Raw genomic sequence first — 19941 nt, forward strand, 5'->3', positions numbered from 1 at the left:
TTACCTAATTCTTCCATCATTGTATGCTGGTGTTCCTTCAACAATGGATTTGATAAAAAAGGGTTTGTTTCCATTGTATTCTTCATAACCTCCGACGATGCAGAAGCCTAGACTTCCAGCTGTATTTCTTCGTAATATAACATCTTTACAGTTATACAGGTACCTTAAATAGAACAAAATCAATGTAAATCCAGTTAATTTGAACTCATAGTAATTACTGTGGTTCATCTCCCATTCCCTTTATTGGCATTATTAGGGTTAATAGCATGGGATGGGTCTCACTCAAAATTGTCATAGCCCAGTAACCTCTGTGCTAAAAAGCTGGCTTTTTCTAATTGAACTTATCTTTTCTAAACACCCTTTAAAAAATGAGGCCATCTATTTATTACATTCTGTTTATATGTCTACTAGGAAAGATTCATTTACCGTTTGAAGATTTAACCCCTCAGTTTATATTAAAAAGTTAGTTATGCCTAAATCTTTACTGATGAACCACATTCAAGCATACTTACAGTACCATATTTTTTATTATGGATATAAATAATTTTTAATGAAGAAAAGTCTTTGAATAAATAGTTAATCTGAAAAAATGTAAACTTGAAATCTGAAAAAATGTAAAATTAATAACTAATTAATGCATTTCCTGAAGTATTATTTTGACTTAATCAGTTTATACATAGTTCTACATATTTGATAGGTTATAGAGAAGCATGCAGGCCACATAATATAGTGAGTGGAGATTGAGGTACATTTAAAGATAATAAGAATGATTCATATCAAAGGGGGAAAAAACCAGCGGTAAACTGAATAGCAAGTTATAGTAGGAATAGGAGAATGACCACAGGTCTTCTGAAAATGAGTAGAACCTTCAGCTAAAATAGAAAACTAGATTGAGGAAGCTGGTCCTTTATTATTCAGTGGCAGTTAAATCAGTGTTAACATAGATGCAAGCTAAGTAGAAAACTGTGTTACAATTATGACAGGTATATCAGGAGCTGGATTTGACTCCAGAATCCCTAGGCCAGGAAATGTTTTGAAAGGAAATTAGCATTTTCATGTTGGTAAAAATAAGATACGATGATTTTGTTTATAAACTGTACGTTAAAATATTAACTGATTTTTGAGAAACCAATTAAAAAACTCTCTTATGAAATGTTTTAAGTAATAAAATTGGTTATTGTTACCGACCTTGCTAATTAATGTAACAACTTTTTCTTGGCATTTCAACTCCCACTTGAAGTAAAATAAGATTTGGGTTTGATGGTGGGTAATTTTAAAATGTAGTACTAAAATTCAACTCAGTTTTTTTGTTTTGTATCTGTCATCATAGAGCGTTTACAGTAATCGGTTTCACTAAAATGACAGCTGAAAAGTATTGATTTCATTACATGAAACAACCATGTTTTTACTGTAAAATGTTTATCTGCTGTATTTCACAGTAAGACTTGATGTTAGTAGGTTCACCTTACAGGTGTCATGGAGTTTTACACAGTAGCACCCTAACAGCTCATGTTCATAGCAGGTAATTGTTCCCCAAACCCCAGAGCACTTAACATTCTCACCTATGCCAATACTTGGGGGAAAGCAGGTGGGTGCTTCTTATCCAAGGTTATGACCAAATATATCTCTATTCTTTAAAATATATGAATGGGTACAAAGAGCAGTACTCAGAAACTTAAGTATTTCTCATCCTTTTGACTTTTTTCATTAAGTATCACCTTGACTCTTATTGAATATTTTATCCCATGTGGACAAGCTATACAAATAACCATCTAAAATTTTTATGTATCAATAGAAAATTTTCAGCATAACGTTAAATCACAAGTGTGTCTTTTTTCTTAAACTCTTGGTTTGATACGAGTATACCATGTTCTAAGCACTTGGTATATATCAGTGAACAAAACACGTGAAACCCCTGCCCTGTGTAGCTTTATTCAAGGGAATTTAAGTGTGACTAATTTAATTTCATTAAGTGCTTTCCTTCAGTTAAGTATTTATTTCATTATAGCAGTGAGAACTCACTATGTTAAACTCTCAGAGTCAGATCTTGGTCAGTTGAGACTGAGTAAGTTTTTGGGCATTTTTTTCTTAAGTTGAATTACTTCACTCTCTACTGGGAAATGTGCAGCTGTCTTGATCAATGTTGAGGATATACCCTTGAGAAGTTAAGTTAATTTAAAATCTAAATTTAAATGTGAGCTTTTTCCTATTCTCAGTTCTCTAAATTTAGGCCTAGTTGTGAAGATTTGTGAAGGAAATGGCAACCCACTCCAGTACTCTTGCCTGGAAAATTCCATGGATGGAGGAGCCTGGTAGGCTACAGTCCATGGTATTGCAAAGAGTCGGACACGACTGAGCTACTTCACTGGTTCACTGGTGAAGATTTAGCATAGTGCAAAGAATAATGATTAGATCTGGTGACAGAATGCCTGAAGAACTATGGTCAGAGATTCATAACATCGTACAGGATATTATCTGCTGTAATTCACAGTAAGACTTGATGTTAGTAGGTTCACCTTACAGGAGTCGTGGAGTTTTACATCCCCAAGAAAAACACAGGAAGGCAAAGTGGTTGTCGGATGAGGCCTTGAAAATAGCTGAAAAAAGAAGAGAAGTGAAAGAGAAAGATACATACCCAGCTGAATGCAGAGTTCCTGAGAATAGCAAGGAGAGATAAGAAATCCGTCTTAAGTGAAAAATGAAAAGAAATAGAGGAAAACAATAGGATGGGAAAGACTAGAGATCTCTCCAAGAAAATTGGAGATACTAAGGGAACATTTCATGCAAAGATGTGCACAATAAAGAACCAGAAACTACAAGGATCTAGCAGAAGAGATTAAGAACAGGTGGCAAGAATACACAGAAGAACTACACAAAAGGCCTTAATGACCTGGATAACCACAATGGTATGGTCACTCACCTAGAGCCAGACATCCTGGAGTGTGAAGTCAAGTGGGCCTTAGGAAGCATTACTTAGAACAAAGCTATGGAGGTGATGGAATTCCAGCTGAGCTATTTAAAATCCTAAAAGATGATGCTGATGAAGTTCTACACTCAATATGCCAGCAAGTTTGGAAAACTCAGCAGTGGCCACAGGACTGAAAAGGTCAGTTTTCATTCCAGTCCCAAAGAAAGACAATGCCAAAGAATGTTCAGACTACCGTATAATTGCACTTATTTCACATGCTAGCAACGTAATGCTCAAAATCCTTCAAGGTAGACTTCAGCAGTTTGTGAACCATGAACTTGCAGAGGTACAAGCTGAATTTAGAAAAGACAGAGGAACCAGAGATCAGATTGCCAGCATCTTTTGGATCATTGAAAAAGCAAGGGAATTCCAAAAAATCTTCTGTTTCATTGACTGCACTAAAGCCTTTGACTGTGTGGATCACAACAAAGTGGAAAATTCTTAGAGTTGGGAATATCAGACCACCTTACCTGCCTCCTGAGAAACCTATATGCAGGACAAGAAACAACACTTAGACATGAAACAACGGACTGGTTCAAAGTTGGGAAAGGAAGTACGTCAAGGCTGTATATTGTCGCCCTACTTATTTATGGGTAGAGTACGTCATGTGAAATGCCAAGCAGGATGAAGCACAAGTGGAAATCAAGATTGCCAAAAGAACAAAAACCACCACAATATTAGCCTCCAATTAAAAAAAAAAAAAAAGATTGCTAAAAGAAATACCAGTAACCTCATATATGAAAATGACACCACCCTAATGGCAGAAACCAAAGAGGAGCTAAAGAGTGAAAGAGCAGAGTGAAAAAGCTGGTTTAAAACTCAGCATTTAAAAATGAAATTCATAGCATCCTGTCCCTTCACTGTATGGCAAATAGAAACAATGGAAACAGTGACAGATTTTATTTTCTTGGGCTCCAAAATCACTGCAGTGACTGCAGCCATGAAGTTAAAAGGCATTTGCTCCTCGAAAGGAAAGCTATGACAAACCTAGACAGCATATTAGAAAGCAAAGACATCACTTTTCTGACAAAGGTCCATATAGTCAAAGCTGTAGCTTCTCCAGTAGTCACGTATGGATATGAAGGCATGAAGAAGGCTGAGCACTGAAGAACTGATGCTTTTTAATTGTGCTGGAGAAGACTTGCAAGAGCATGACTGAATTTTAAGGACTTCCAAAAAGAACCACACCTCTAAATCTCAGAGTGCAGACTGTTACCCCCTTTGCTTTCAAAAATTACTAGAATGCCAACTAGGGATCATGGAAACAAATGTGAACTCCATGTTAAAACTGAAGGAGAGCCACCAAAGGCAGTGAAAGTCAGATTGTAGATGGAAGTGAGGCTGCCTAAACTAGGGGCTTGCAAACTAAGCCCGCAGTGCCCTGAGCCCATGGTGAGTGCCCCCTGATGTGCAGAATGCCATTCCGCAGACAGCACCAGACCCAGTTTGGCCAAGAAGGAAGGGCATGAGTGAGGCAATGAAAACCCAAACAGATAACCCACACAGGACACATGGCTGGAAATGCAGGAATTAGCAGCCTGTCCGAAGTAGCAGCCTGTCCCGGTGGTAGGGTAGGGGAAGGATGTGTACTGTGAGTGGCCCTGCAAGGCAGATCTTAATTGGCTTGGGAGAAGTAAAACACAACAACTCTTGTCATAAAGAGATGTTTCTACCACCTGGAAGATGGTCCTGGTTTCTTCCTTTGATTATAAAATTCCAGCAAATAGCCACTCCAGGAAAAATTTAGCTCAAAAGAATGAACCAGTAGAGACACATTATTTTAAAAAAAAGATGAAAGTAGCAGTAAAAACAGTAACAGACAAAAAACAACTCACCAGAAAAATGCTGCCACAGAAAAGAACTGCTGCTATAGACAAGGAAATTTATAACACCAGCCCTTTTCCTATGAATTTAAAATATTCCTGAAACAACGGCTCTTAAGGCAGAGACACAAGATTCCAAGGGGCAATAAAAGACAAGATGAGAGGAAAAGGGTTGAGAAGAAAGAAGTGGAAGAGAAAAAACAAATATATAAGTGCCTACAAAGGCAAAGATGAATGACTGGAAACTTTGGAGTATGGAGAGGTGATCAGACAAAGCAGAATGAAAGTGAACAGATGAAAATGATTCAAGTGAAAAGATACAAAAGAAAAAGATAACAAATACATGTCTGAACTCCCTGAAAAGAAGAACCCAAATAACAGAGAGCATTTATCTTGAATGTTAGATGCAAAGAGCAAGCCACACGGGGAAGGAGAGAAATGAGACGGACCTCATTTTCCCACATCACCACTCAGTGCAAGTCAACAGTGATGCATCACCTACAAAGTCCAAAAAGAGGTGATGAGATAGTTTCATAACCAAGTAACCTGTCACAGGGCTGTACAGATGCAGCATGATTTCTTTAACCAGTTCTTACCAGTAGTGGGCATGACAATACTACAGTGAGTATCACTGTACCTTATGAATTCTTTTCTCAGCATTGTTTGTGAAAGCCAAGAGGGAAACAGCCAAAGTGTCCACTACCGATAGGACTGGCTGAATCAGTATAGCACATCTATACAAGAGAATACCCTCAGCCGTGGAGAAGAGGCAAGCTGATGTGTCCTTATGTGAAATGATACCAGTGTATATTTCTAGATTTAAAAAAGTATGGTATAGCACATAGTGTGTGCGTTACCATTGTATGTGTGTGTACATCTGTACCTAGACCAGGGGTCAGCAAACTACAGCCCAGCCCAACACCCAATTTTATAAATAACCAGCCATACCTATTCATTTATGTTGAGCATTTACTGTTTATGGCTTTTGCACAACAGCAGAAATGAATAGTGGCAACAGAGACAGAAAGACCCTCCAAACCTACACTCTCTGGCCCTTTTCAGAAAAAGTTTACCAACCTCTGACATTGACAGTCCCTGAAATATTACACAAGCAACTGGTAACCGTGACCGCTGTTGAGCAGATCTGAGGGGCAAGGGCTGGGAGAGTCACTTTTAGAGGGTCACTGTTAGCCTTTGGTGCCTCTGCATGTTCACTTTGCTTATTACGTGACTGCAAGGAGATACATGGATGAAGGAAAATAACTGCCAGGGTGACAGCAAACCAGTGTTGTCATTTCATGCTTTCTATTTTTAAAGGAAATGAGCAAAATTCAGGTTAGACTTCTGGCAAGAGCAGGGAAGGGACCTTCCTGGTTGTCCAGTGATCAAAACTCTGCAGTTCCACTGCAAGTGGGGTGTGTTCGATCCCTGGTGGAGGAACTAAGGTCCTGCAAGTGGTGCCACAAAAAACAAGTGGGGAAGTGCTGTGCCAAGGTCAAGGGCAAAAGGAAGAGGGAGAGAAAGCCATTCACTTGGTTGTATTTGGACTAAAAAAAAATCTCACATTTGTTCTGCTTTACATGAATGAACAAGGAACTTCTATTGTATGACATAGCTTTCAAGTACAAACATACTTCAAAATGATCTATTTTAGCAGACTGTAGGCTTAGATTTTTTAAATATAACTTTAATACTCTCTTCCACTTAGGCTCAGTTTTAACATTTTTAAAGATTTTTAAACTCAACGCTCAATTTTCAACCTAAAATGTACTCATTGTAAAAAACATTTTATCAAGTGAAGGCTCAAAAAGGAATCCTGGTTTGTATTTAAGATAAAGGTTGTTTTTTAAAACCTCATTTAAAAATTGGAGGCCAACCTATATCCCACCCCACAAATGTACTCAAACCAAACATCCTACTTTCATTCATTTAATCCTCTGCCAGCATGTTGTCATCAGCAATGCCCATGTTTAACATTGAAATCACACATTTGGGATTTTTAAGGTGATCCTTCTCGTAGGCCAAGAGTTCACACTCTGATGCAGGTGAGAAAACCTCAAATTTATCTGTCCTGTGAATATTTTATTTCTGTATCTAGCCCTGAGCAAGGTTGCTCCCAAATCTTTTCCTGAACTTCTAAAACACTTCACTGGCTTCCCTATAAGGCTCTAGTTAGGTCTGACTGGAATGACAATGCAGCCACTTCCTGAAGGCTTACACAAGAACTTTATAAGAGTAGGAACTAAGGAGAGGTGATCTGAGCCAGACCCTCAATCAGCATATGCCCCAGCATCCGGGCAAAAGGAAAATGTGCTGCTGCATCGCTTTGTGTCTAGCCAGGGCCACCCAAAAGCTGGAGGGGGAAGCCATGAAAGAGTTTTGCCTCTGCAAGTTCCCAGCACTGCCGCTAGCCAATTTGGAAAAGGGGACCTTCCCATGGCTCCAAGGTGTGTGAATACAAGCCCCTTCTCCCTGTTGGCTGGGCTTCCTGCTGCATGTATGACCCACACCACTGTACATGGCAGCCCTGTAAGCTCCTCAACAGGAGTGCCCATATTCAAGCTTTCATTCCTGCCTGAGGATTACTGTGTTTTCAGTTATGAAAGGGAAGACGAATTATTTCAAAGAGACCCACAATCACACATGGGTCTCATTAAGATTGTTACTGCCCTGAATCAGCCCGAGAGAGTAAAACAGTGGTCAAAGAACTATAATAGTTTCCTCCCACACCTCCCCAAGGATGTCACATTGGAACTCACCGCGGTAATTCCAGCCACATGACCCACGAGGGGAACCAGTCGCTGGGTGGTGGGGCTATGTCGTGGTCAGAGTCCAGGGCTTCCAGGCTGCTGTCATCTTCCTGGGTCTCATACTCTTTGACTTCCAAAGCTTTCAGTACCACCGAGGAGCACGTGCTTTTCAATAAACCAACTGCCTCACTCCGGCTGACCTCGGTCAGTTCAATCCCATTCACATTCAACAAAATGTCACCTAGGGGCCAGAGAAGCAGAAGCCATTCTTAGGCTACAAATGGGAACTTCTGCTGGAGAGGATAAGGGGCAGGGCTGACTGGGATGCGGAAACGTGAGGGCAAAGGACACCCTTGTGACGTGAGGTTGGTTCTCACATAGCAAATTGTGAGCAGCGTGCATGTTGCAAGGTGTTGATAAATTTGTGTGGGGGGGGTGGGTTTCTAAACGTACATGTTGGTATTTGGCTCTTGCCTTTAAAATGGGGGGAAGGGAGGGAAGACAGAAGGGAGAGGGAGGATGAGAGGAAGACAAAATAGTCACATTCACTAATCGGAGAAAACCTGTTTTCTTCCCTGCCCTCTCCCACCCCCTATTTTTAGCACAAAGGCAGAGCAAGGTGGCAAAAGCTTACACAGATCCTGGCATGTAGTAGGCACCCCATAAATACAGATTGAGTGAATAAATAAGCTTCCCATGAGATTGGACATCTCTTTACTTAGAATACCCTAGATCACATTAAGATTAAAGTAGTGAAACACTTTTCACCGATGAGCAAGTTATCTGACTCGGTATTTTCACTTAATATTCATTCAATCAAATAATTTTCCTATCCAACCCATAAATACAATTCATAAACAGTTTCATCACTGGTCATTCTAGCAAAGAATCACTTAGAATGAACAGAACCAAATTACTCCACTTAATAGAAGCAGCTTGCTCGTAACTGCAGTTCTTCCCTATTAATGCTTGGCATCCTTGGCAGGTACTCACTTTCCCAGCAAGCAATGTGGCCCACAATCAAACCACATGAACCAAGAGGGATGAAACCCAGTCCAGCAACTATACTCAAACCAATCATGGTCAATGAGTAAGAGATGTCCTGGCCAGATCACCCTCACATTCTCTTGTTAATTTCTGGAAACAGCTAATCCAGGAAGCCACACTAATTCCTTTTAAAACTCTGCTGCCCTAGTTCCTTAAGTCTCTTTACCTGTTTTTATTCTTCCATCTCTGCTTATGACTCCTCCGGGCTCAACACTGATGACATAGATTGGCAAATCCCACTCTGTGTGTGATGCGCCCCCTGCAACGGTCATGCCGAGTGATTCACCAGGGTCTTTTCGGACACTTACCACTTTCTCATGACAAGTGACCACAGGATGGAGGGGCTAAAGGCACAGACAAAAAAAAAAAAAAAAATATATATATATATATATAGCACATTTGTTCACAAGTGGGTTTGAGTTGCTTACATACAAAAACTACCAAAATTGCATAAATGTGATGGAGGTTCTTGTCTTAGAGGAAGGGTGGGGAGGGGGGAAGAGTTGGAGGGAGAGAGATGCAGAGAACTCACTTGGTCCTCACTACAGAGTTACATTATCCCAAATGCCATTGGGTGACTTGGAACATTTACATTTCAAATGGAGAAGTAAAAAATGGAAAGAGGAATAGGGTGGAGACCACTGGAGAAATATTAAGCATACAAACTGAACTGCACCCAAAATTTTTCATGTGACTCATTTATTCCTGATATAGTGAGTCAGCATTTCATGAAACTCTTGTCACTCATGAAGATCAGCACCTTTTTCTAAGTTAAGAGTAACCATATTTAAATTAAATGGCCTCAGTTTAATTTATTCAGGTAATCACAGAAATCCACAAAGAAAAATAATGAACTTCATAGACATTATGCTCTAAAAACTCACCAATATCTGGGTTTTCCCCAGCTGACAACTTTATTCTTACTTTAGCATTCTAAATAATGTGCAGTAATACCCTTTAATTTTATTACATAAAATATACACATTTAATACACATTGTATTAATAGAATAAATTTTAAAACAAGATAATTGTGATTTTGATTCAACAGCACAAGACTAAAAACATCAAAGCCATATGCAACATTATCTTGAAAGCATTAAGAGTGAGTCAAGGAATATATATCAGTGAGTATATATGAATATATATTTTTCTAAAAAGTTATTCTCTTTCCTGCTTGGGCAGTGACCAAGCAGATTAAGTCAGCATGTGCACTGCAAATAAATATAACACCTGATCAAACCTCAAGGAGGTCTATGGTTCAAAACATAGCTGATAGTTCTATCTAAAGAAATAAAACTTTTTTAAATTTGACAAAAATAATCACGTCACAGAACAAAATGTAAGCGTGCTTCTGAAATAAGAACTTGTATTAGCTTTTGCATTTTCATAAAGGAGCTCTGAAAGAAAAAGTGGTGGAGGTGAGTACTGGGCAGGGCAGGGATGGGTGAGAAACTATGCTTTCCATCTTTTGAACTCTGTGAATATATTATGTATTCAGTAAACCAAATGGGCTATAATCAAACTTCTGTAAATTTGATGGTTTTCATAATACAGAACTAATGCTTGCATGCACAGAATCAATTTTAAATGCTTCATTATGAAGCAAGATAAACCTAGGATTTTTGAGCATCTATTACCTCATGATTTCCTATGGTTTTAAATAACCCATGTCTCTTGTAATGGTTTTATATTATATACAGTAATGCCATGTGAGTGTATCCCTAGCACTGAGCATAGCATTTAACACATTGATGACAATAAGTACACATCTGTTGAAAAAATGGATGGATAAACTGCAAGTTGGCACACCTTATTTTTGATAGTAACAGAATAATAAATTGGAAATTAATAACTATAGAGGGGTATATGCTGCAATTAGTGCTTCTAACATCAGGGGTGTGTTTATATAAACCTTGGAACTTTGAAGTGCCCTGTAGCGACTGGTTGTGTAGGTAAGCATTAGTTCCCCCACAGAGGTAACCATACTGTCAATCGTCCTTTAGCTTTTCAATTGCCTAAAAACTTCTCTGTTTCACAAATCTTGGTTTCCCTTCTTTTGGTATTTCTTTGAATCATTAAGTGCCTATTTAAAAAAGCCATATTACTTCCTAAGCAAAAAAAAACTTGAGTACGGTCATGAAAAACTAAATCATCAAATGTCTATATGTTTTAATTTTAAATATACCACTGTGTGTGTGTGTGAGAGAGAGGGGACATTTCAGAAGGCAGATAGAACTATAAATTAAAATGAAAATAATTACAATTTCCCACTAGGCCAGTCTGTTATGTATGTTTTCCAGGAACTGGACACATGACAGAAGGTTGCAGCAAAAATTTGATCAGATTACCCTATTTCCATGATTCATTATGGTTAGGTGGAAGGGATTATAAAGCCACAGTGCTGGTGGAAGCCACATTCTTAGTGGTTTAATGAACCAGAATATAATATGGTCTAGTTAACTCACACTAAAACTTTAAATAAATAATTGAGCTAATAAGCCAGTTTTCCATTAACAGATACCATTGGTTTAATTTAAACACTAATGGTATTTATTATCAAAAAGACACCAGGTAGTCATTATCCATAAAAGGTTTTAGCAGGAGGTACTTGGTTTTTCTAGATTGCTTACTGTAAACAAACCTAAAATTTATGGATTTATGGGGTATGGCTGGCTGGCTGGCTGGAGGAAGGCGAGGTGGTGTAGCCTTGCAGGCTATGTAGTTAACAGTATACAAAACAGAGATATTCCAAAATAAAAAATCTGTATACATTGCTCAAAAACTCAAACTTGTGAGTTATTCCAAACTGAAACACAGCCCAGTATAGAATGTAGGCATTCCTAATATCTGTTGCAAGAAGAATGGGCTACCTATAAGAGTTTAGTGACAAGTGATTAATGAAACCAGGTCTCGGGAGAAATGACAGCTAGAAACTCATTGCCATCACAGTAGGATGCCAAGCCAAGGCATAGGACTAAGCAAGGTTTGTGTTACTTAGATACCCATCCAAATGGGGAGGGTACAGTACTCCCTCAAATAAAAGCCACAGACAAAAGTACACATTGGCCTGAGTCACCTCATTTAAAGATGCTACAAATTGCTGACCTGAAGGAGGCATTCTGCCTAGAGATGCATTCTGCTTCATCCACAGTGTTTTAAAATTTTTCTGGAATTGAAAACCGTAAGGGCATACGCTCTCTAATTTGTCCCAATCCCCACCACTCCCTAATGTTACATGAACTTGAATGTTTTTATTATCTTCCTGGGTATTCTTGCAAAAAATAAACACACTAAAAATAGAAGGGGGAAACAACCCTGGTGGTCCAGTAGTTAACGCTCATGCTCCCACCGCAGAGGGCATGGGTTTGATCCCTGGTTGGGAAATTAAAATCCTGCATGACTTGTGGTGCATCAGAAAAAAAGATAGCAGAGAATCATTCATTTTCAGGCAGGTTAGGTACTTCAAAAGCCAGAAACCAAGCCACCTTCCTCATTTCAACGTGAATGGGAACCATCCTTAAACAAAACGCCTGTTTTAAAAATAAGACATCCATTTGGCTTAGACTAGAAATTAGGTCCCCATATGAGGTCTGGTTTTCGCGATCCAGTTTCAAAACACTCCTGTACCTTTCCCTCTCCTCCTTGGACAGGAGACACCTGTTATCTCACCAGGTTGTGAAGATGGGATTTGGGGCTTTTGTTTTACAAGACAAGTCAAACAGTGTTTAAGTGATGAAGTCCAGAGATGACACTTAGAAATGTTCAAGTGTGCAGGCTTCCCAAGAAAGAGCTCCCTGCAGGACCAGTGGACATATCCCGGCTGGGCCTCACCTTGGGAGTGTTGCTCCTGGCCCCTGGCCCTGGGGACTGGCTGCCGTTGCTGTTCCAGCTGGCTTCCTGAAAGATGTCAGGACTCTGCCGCCGAACCTGGCGGGACACGATGAGGTGAACACGCCTCTCACTGGCCTGCGTGATGAGACACAGGCGTTAGCCACTTGGAGCTTCCATCCTAAACATCCAGCACTGATGACTTACCGAAATGTGAGTCTGGTTTTAATTTTCTTTTTAACTTTTTGTGTTGGGGTATAGCCGACAAACAGTGTTGTGATAGTTTCAGGTGAGCAGCAAAGGGACTTGGTCAACGTATACCTGTATCCATTTTTCCCCAAGGTTTTACCTTTTTTATGGAAAAAAAATGATTTCTCACATTCTCCCTGATTATACCCACTTTGTAATTTGGCAAGAACTTGAGTTATTTCCTTTATCCCTATACTTTAGGTAACGAACATCACTTCAAAGGGAGAAACTAAGGAATATTTGACTCATTCAACAGTCTTTGAAAAGACACTGTTGGCCATTGCTAACTTATTTTTAATGAACTGCACACAAGCCACGACTGAAGAACTTTCCAGCTAGAACAGTGTGCTGTGTAAAGTTGTAGCCTAGTTCAAATCCCAGACCCAAGGTCTAAGACCAAAGGTAAAGAGTAAAGAAAAATGGAGTTGGTGATGGCAACAGTACCGCTGCAGGAACACGAATCCTGTGAGGGACAGTGTCAAACATCTGAGTATTGGAAAGGATGAGCATTTCAGAAATCTGAGGATGACAGCAGGCTCTAACACAGCCTGATTAAAGGCCTTTGCCCTGATCCTTGACAGTCACTAATTGTGTTGACCAGTCCTCTCTGCTATGTACCCTGACAAAGAGCAGCTGCACTGCTTATTAGGAAGGCTGATTCCACACCATAAACCTACCAATTGGCTCTCTGCCACTGAGGAGTTTCACTTGTGTCTGAGAACACATGGGGTCATTATTCTAGAACCACTGACTAGAGAGAGGTTCCAGACCTGCAGGCGAGATAGACGAAACCTTGGACCTGTGAAACATACCTAACAAGGCTCCCTGATGGCCCAGGCTGAAGGAGCCTGCTGACCTCCCTGTCACTTGAATAAAAACTGACTGTGGCTGAGACATGGCTGGATTGGATTGGAAACCAGGAAAGATTAGGTTTGGGGACAAGGGAGGTGGAGAAGAGAAAACTAAGTTCTAGGCGTTTTCCCTCTACATCCCCTCCCCTAGCCACCAGCATCACAGCACAGGTGGATAGCGGCCTACCTGCCCTCTTCCTTCACAGGCACAGTTCTCAGACCATGGACAAGTCAGGTCAGGAAAAGAGGCCACGAAAAGTCCATGTTCTCCATGAGCTCAGACAATGGAAGCGGAGTTGTTCACTTCCTGCCTCTCTGCCTCTTCTTTCCCGTGGCCTGTAAGTCACTCTCAGGAACTAGGACCTTGTTCTAAAATCTTAAGCAATGAGAACCCCACCAATGAAATCAGATCCCTACAGTTGCCTAGCCCAAAACTTTGTGGCTTTACATTCTTCTATTAATATCTCAGGACTCTTTAGAAACGTAGGGGTCATCAGCTGGGTGGTTATAAATTAGATGAATGTTAAAAAACAGCTGCTAAAGTACAGTGCCTGTTGTAAACTTCATGGTGGATGGTGGGCCAGCATGATTCATTTCACATACATGTAGAAAACCCTACAAAGAAAGTTTAAGTCCTTCACTCCCTCTCCTTCATATCAAGCTTGATCATCACTTCTGCTGCTCTGCCCAGTCATCACTTACATACTCGTCTCCCCTGCTCATTTGCCTATCTCAAATTCCCTGGTGTTTCTCATCATATATAAAGCTTGTGTCAGACCAGGATAAAAATAACAAGGCCAGGAAACAACAGTGAAGTAAGCTGACATGAAGAACTATGGTACTAGCCAACTAAACTCAATTCTTGGAAGAGGATTTTGTAATAGCTTTTTCTTTATACTGTAAAGCCTCACTTATCCAAATGAGGTTATCTCTGGGAACCTTTTGAAGCAAAAGTCACTAAAAGATAAGAAGTGGCGAACATTCAAGTCAAAACTTCAGCTGCTGAGTCCAAATATGCTCTTTATCTTCAGGGAAACTCCAACGTTTTGAAAGATCTCAGTGGTAGGTTTGTGTCTAGGCCCACGTGCTGTGCTGTGTTCAATCTGGACTAGCAGCAGCTGCAGGCCTAAGCACCTAATAAGAATTGAGAAAATCAGAGACAGATTGAATCAACTCGCTAGGCAATATCCCAAATGCCAAGGAGTAGCCTGTAAGAACTATTTAATTCACATTTTCTAGCATGAATTTCTCACTGGATTTTCAAATGCCGGCTCTGGCAGAAATAACACTCCAATAAATAACCCTGGTATCAATTTACTTGGAAATAAATTCCCTGCAAGGCTAGATCCCAGGCTCTTACCAGCCACCTTATAAATTGCTCTCAGAGAGATGCTATTTGATGCTCTTTCTTTCCAAGTATTTGAAGTTGAAGGTGGAAAATGGGCTAATGTGTTTATCCTGGCTTTAACTCTCAGGAGCAGCTGGATTTAGGGCTGAGAAACAGCCCTTAGCACCAGATAGCCTTTCTTTCCACTGGTTGAATGTAGTGTGAATGTGGGATGAGTGGGAGAAGGAGGGGGGATCACAGAAAGACTGAATGAAAGAGAGAATGGCAAGAACTCGCTTATTTCATACCCATATAATCTGTGCCAGGAGGAAGGGGGGCAGCAGACCTGTTGTTTAAATAACTCTCAAAAGAAGAGGGGGCCCTGCTTCTTTCTGGCATCTCTTGGGATGCTGTAATTTGGGCAAAAGAACTGTTTAACAATTGCAACTCAAATAACAGACCAAGCTAGAGGTAATTTTCCTCTCCTCTCTTCTCTCCCTTAAGTGAAGTCGCTCTGTCGTGTCCGACTCTTTGTGACCCTGTGGACTGTAACCCGTTAGGCTCCTCCATCCATGGGCTTCTCCAGGCAAGAATACTGGAGTAGGTTGCCATTTCCTTCTCCAGGGGATCTTCCCGACTCAGGGATCGAACGCATGTCTCCCGCATTGCAGGCAGACACTTTACCATCTGAGCCACCAGGGAAGCAAGCCCCTTCTCTCCTTTAAAAGACTAAATTTTGATCCAGACAAATTCTGGACATAGAGGTTACAAGCTGCACAGTCTGACTGCAATACCGTATTTTTTCTGTTCTAAGCACCCAAGCCTTAACTTTCTCTTCTCCCTTCCTTGGTTAAGGGGAAGGGATTCTAATGGCCTCCACCTTCTCCCCTGTGGATCTCCACTTGCTGGCAGACCTCTCGAAAAACATTCTGTCCCCATGGTTGACAGGTGTCTGCTTTAGACTAGCCTCTAAGAGCCCTGGGGACAAGGCTTCTGCCCTCAGGGGGCTGTCCTACTTCAGGAAAAGTCTGAAGCAGGTGCCAAGAAGTAGACATGAATAACACACATAAAAGCCTCCTGAAGTGGGACCAATTACTCCTAGCTGAAAAAAACAGGACAAATCTCATATTCAGAGAAAACCAGAAGGCTAAAACTGAATAGCATTTCTCATGGAAAAGCTTGTTTGCTTTTGTTTCATTTAATGACTTCTCTGCTCTTTTGAGATTTGACTCAAAGCTGCCAATCATGTTTATATGATGAGAGTAAGCAGAGGTCACAAAAGGCAAGCATAGTCCAGCAGCCTCATTTATATTTAGCCCATTTTAAAATAATACAATCCCATCCCTCATAGCTAGAAGGAAGAAGAGTCTAAGAGTGCTATTCTGATGTTTCCCAGGGCGAGCATCTTCCTTTGTGTTCAGCTTGGAAATGGCTCTTTTTTCTACAAAACCCACTTCAGTTGATTGTCAGGATGCAACAAGGACCAGGCTCTTCACAGAGTTCAGTTCAGTTCAGTCGCTCAGTCGTGTCTGACTCTTTGAGACCCCATGAATCACAGCACGCCAGGCCTCCCTGTCCATCACCAACTCCCGGAGTTCACTCAGACTCACAGAGTAGAGAGGTGGAAATCAAAGATGCCACTGCACCAGGGGCCAGGACCGATGTTCTACAGAGCTGTGCCCAGAGCAGAGTAGGACTCTCTACTGACCCACGGTGGCATGGTCTATATGGAGGCTAGTTAGGGCAGAGCAAGAGTTGATAGACTACCTGTACTTAAAAGTATTGTGACCAAGCCAAATTCTCTACCTATTCATGTCCAAAACACTGGAGTTAGACCAAATTCACACTAGCATTTGCTGCTTTACGTGTGTGTGTGTGTGTGTGTGCGTGTGTGTGTACACATATATACAGACACATGTATATATATATATATATATATATATATATATATACACACACATATTTAAGCATACATGTATGCATGCTAAGTCGCTTCAGTCGTGTTTGACTCTTTGTGACCTATAGACTGTAGCTTGCCAGACTCCTCTGTCCATGGGATTCTCCAGGCAAGGATACTGGAGTGGGTTGCCATGCCCTCCTCCAGGGGATCGTCCTGACCCAGGGATCGAACCTGCATCTCCTGTGACTCCTGCATTGCAGTGGATTCTTCACCACTGCAGTGGGGTAGCCCGTATTTTAGCATACATATATGCTTAAATAAAACATTTGGTAAACTGTGATTTGTGTGGGTTTGGTCATTGCATTGACATATTAGCTTCAAAAAATCTCAAGAGTTACCACACTCCTGCCCCTTCAATGCTGCAGAGTATCATTCTATACAAAAGCCTGACACAGGGGACTCTGAACTGACTGATGGGCAGCCTGCTTCAATTCCCCTCCAACTCCTTGCCATGTTGGAACCCGGTGTGCACTTCAATGCATCCAATGACAGTGAAGTCACTGTGTCCCAAGGTGGTGCAGGCCATTTTTAGACAGCACTAATTAGCAAGTTTGCCCTTAGGTCGAATTTAAATTTGTCTTTCTCTTGCTTGCCCATTGGTTCTAGCCATGTCCTCTCAGGCAACCCCAATCAATTTCCATGTGACAAGCCTATTTGAAAATAACTCTCATGATCTTCCCTTAGCTCTTCTCCTTTCCAGGTCAAGGATTTCTAGTTTCTTTCATATTTAACAAGTCGCCTCAAAAACATGAACTCTGAACTCACTCTAATAAAGTTGAGTTGGGTGTGTATATGAGAATTAGACCTAGAAGATATAGCGTGGTCTGACCAACAGAATAAACTGTTTTTGGATGGACCAGCTGCACCCAGGACTTCATTTATGGAGTTCCCATTTTGTCATTTCACATATGCATAAAGACTGTCTCTGTTCTACGGGGCCAGGAACTCCATAGGTGTCTGTCTTGGTTATTGCTGCTTAATTGAAAGATGACAGGGAGGTTCCTGAGATGCTGCTGTGAAGACATCACACCAGTGCAGCCTGCCTCTGAGATCACATGTGGCACACAGACCATACACAGCCATGCAGGCAATAGAAGGCATCCGAACAGGGTTACCCACTGATATGCTAGCAAAGCAACAGTTTTCAGCTGTTCTGCTGACAGAGCAACACACTTCACAGTGAGGTACAGAAACAAAATCCTTGCCCGAAGTTTCTGCCAGTGAGCAAGAGAAGAGCTGAGAAACAAAAAGATGTCTCCCTACAAGGAAACCCTCCTACACTGTTGCTGGGGATGTAAACTGGTGCAGCCACTATGGAAAACAGTACTGCAGTTCCTCAAAAAACTAAAAATAGAGCTACCTATTACTTTGCCAACAAAGGTCCATCTAGTCAGGGCTATGGTTTTTCCAGTGGTCATGTGTGGATGTGAGAGTTGGACTGTGAAGAAAGCTGAAAGTGAAGTCGCTCAGTCGTGTCCAACTCTTTGCAACCCCGTGGACTGTAACCTACTAGGCTTCTCTGTCCATGGGATTCTCCAGGCAAGAATACTGGAGTGGATTGCCATATCCTTCTCCAGGGGATCTTCCCGACCCAGGGATCGAACCCAGGTCTCCCACATTGAAGGCAGACACTTTAACCTCTAAGTCACTTTTGAACTATGGTGTTGGAGAGGACTCTTGAGAGTCCCTTGGACTGCAAGGAGATCCAACCAGTCCATTCTAAGGGAGATCAGTCCTGAGTCTGAAACTCCAATACTTTGGCCACCTCATGTGAAGAGTTGACTCACTGGAAAAGACTGATGCTGGGAGGAATTGGGGGCAGGAGGAGAAGGGGATGACAGAGGATGAGATGGCTGGATGGCATCACTGACTTGATGGACATGAGTTTGAGTGAACCTTGGGGGGTTGGTGATGGACAGGGAGGCCTGGCGTGCTGCGATTCATGGGGTCGCAGAGAGTCAGACCCGACTGAGCAACTGAACTGATGATCCAGCAGTCGTACTCCTGGACTTACATCCAGACAAAACTGTAATTCAAAAGATACATGCCTGCCTGTTCATAACCGCACTATTCACAACAGCCAAGACATGGAATAACCTAAGGGTCCACTGACAAGATGAATGGATAAAGAAGATGTTATGTATATACAATGGAATATTACTTGGCCATAAAAAATGAAAAAGACCATTTGTAGCAACATGGATGCACTAGAGATGATCATACCAAGTGAAGTCAGATAGAGAAAGACAAATATCACATGATATCATTTACGTGTGGAGTCTAAAGTGACACAAATAAACTTATCTAAGAAATAGAAACAACTCACAGATTCAGAAAACACACTTATGGTTGCCAAGGGAGGGGTTTGGAAGTTTGGAATCACTTTACTATATAGCAGAAATTAAAACTGCATTGCAAATCTACCATGCTTGAATAAAAAAGTTAAAAGAAATCTCTCTCACTGGGCAGTACGTTGGGGGCTCCAGAATTACAACTCCGGGTTGAGCTAATGGGGCAATGTTAATTGCTAGTCTCTATAACATGAGCTTGGTAAAGGCAAATCTGGTAAGTCGACTAATTCACCATTGAGACTTTAGCTCCTGGCACACAGAAAGCCTGGCACAGTCTAAAGAGAACTGTGAATGTCTTTTAGACAGGCAGCAGCCACTTGAGCTAAGGGTGACCAGAGTTGTGCCAAGAAAAAAGGAGATTAAGGAGGCTTTGAGGAAAAGTGATGAATAAGACCTTAGGGTTTGATGAGGGTAGAAGAGGAGATTTGAGACAACAATTTGATCTATTTTTCCCACTAGACTTTAGCTCCATGTACATCTTTATGTTCCCAGAAGTGTATTTTTTAAGTGCTAAGAAATTAACAACGGCAGTCTGACTTATACAGGGTCGAAAAATAAGAATTTAGGTCCTGAACCTCAGCAGAACGACCTAAGTCCTCAAACGCCATTTCTTTTGTGGCAACTGGAAGTTACTCTGATTGATTTCGTTCCATAATAATAAAAAAGAAAACAAAATCACGTGTGGAGACATGAGAGGTGGGGAAGGGTAGTGAGAGTTGGGGAAGGATAGTGAGAGGTGGGGAAGGATAGTGAGAGGTGGGGAAGGATAGTGAGAGGTGGGGAAGG

At 41.1% G+C, this 19941-nt stretch overlaps 1 protein-coding gene across 5 annotated transcripts in view; it reads right to left on the bottom strand.

Moving 5' to 3' along the window:
* Positions 1-19941, bottom strand: part of LNX1 (ligand of numb-protein X 1) — a 195652-nt gene that overhangs the window by 997 nt on the left and 174714 nt on the right. For all 5 annotated transcript variants that reach the window (XM_040238199.1, XM_040238196.1, XM_040238195.1 and 2 more), the window contains 4 exons: positions 12421-12555; positions 8755-8932; positions 7551-7782; positions 5-163 (listed from right to left, as the gene is read on the bottom strand). In XM_040238199.1, the coding sequence (XP_040094133.1) occupies positions 5-163; positions 7551-7782; positions 8755-8932; positions 12421-12555 (704 nt within the window). The remainder of the gene's footprint in view (positions 1-4; positions 164-7550; positions 7783-8754; positions 8933-12420; positions 12556-19941) is intronic.

The sequence above is a fragment of the Oryx dammah genome, unplaced genomic scaffold (assembly GCF_014754425.2).
Source record: "Oryx dammah isolate SB20612 unplaced genomic scaffold, SCBI_Odam_1.1 HiC_scaffold_3, whole genome shotgun sequence".
In the NCBI taxonomy this organism is placed as follows: Eukaryota; Metazoa; Chordata; class Mammalia; order Artiodactyla; family Bovidae; genus Oryx; species Oryx dammah.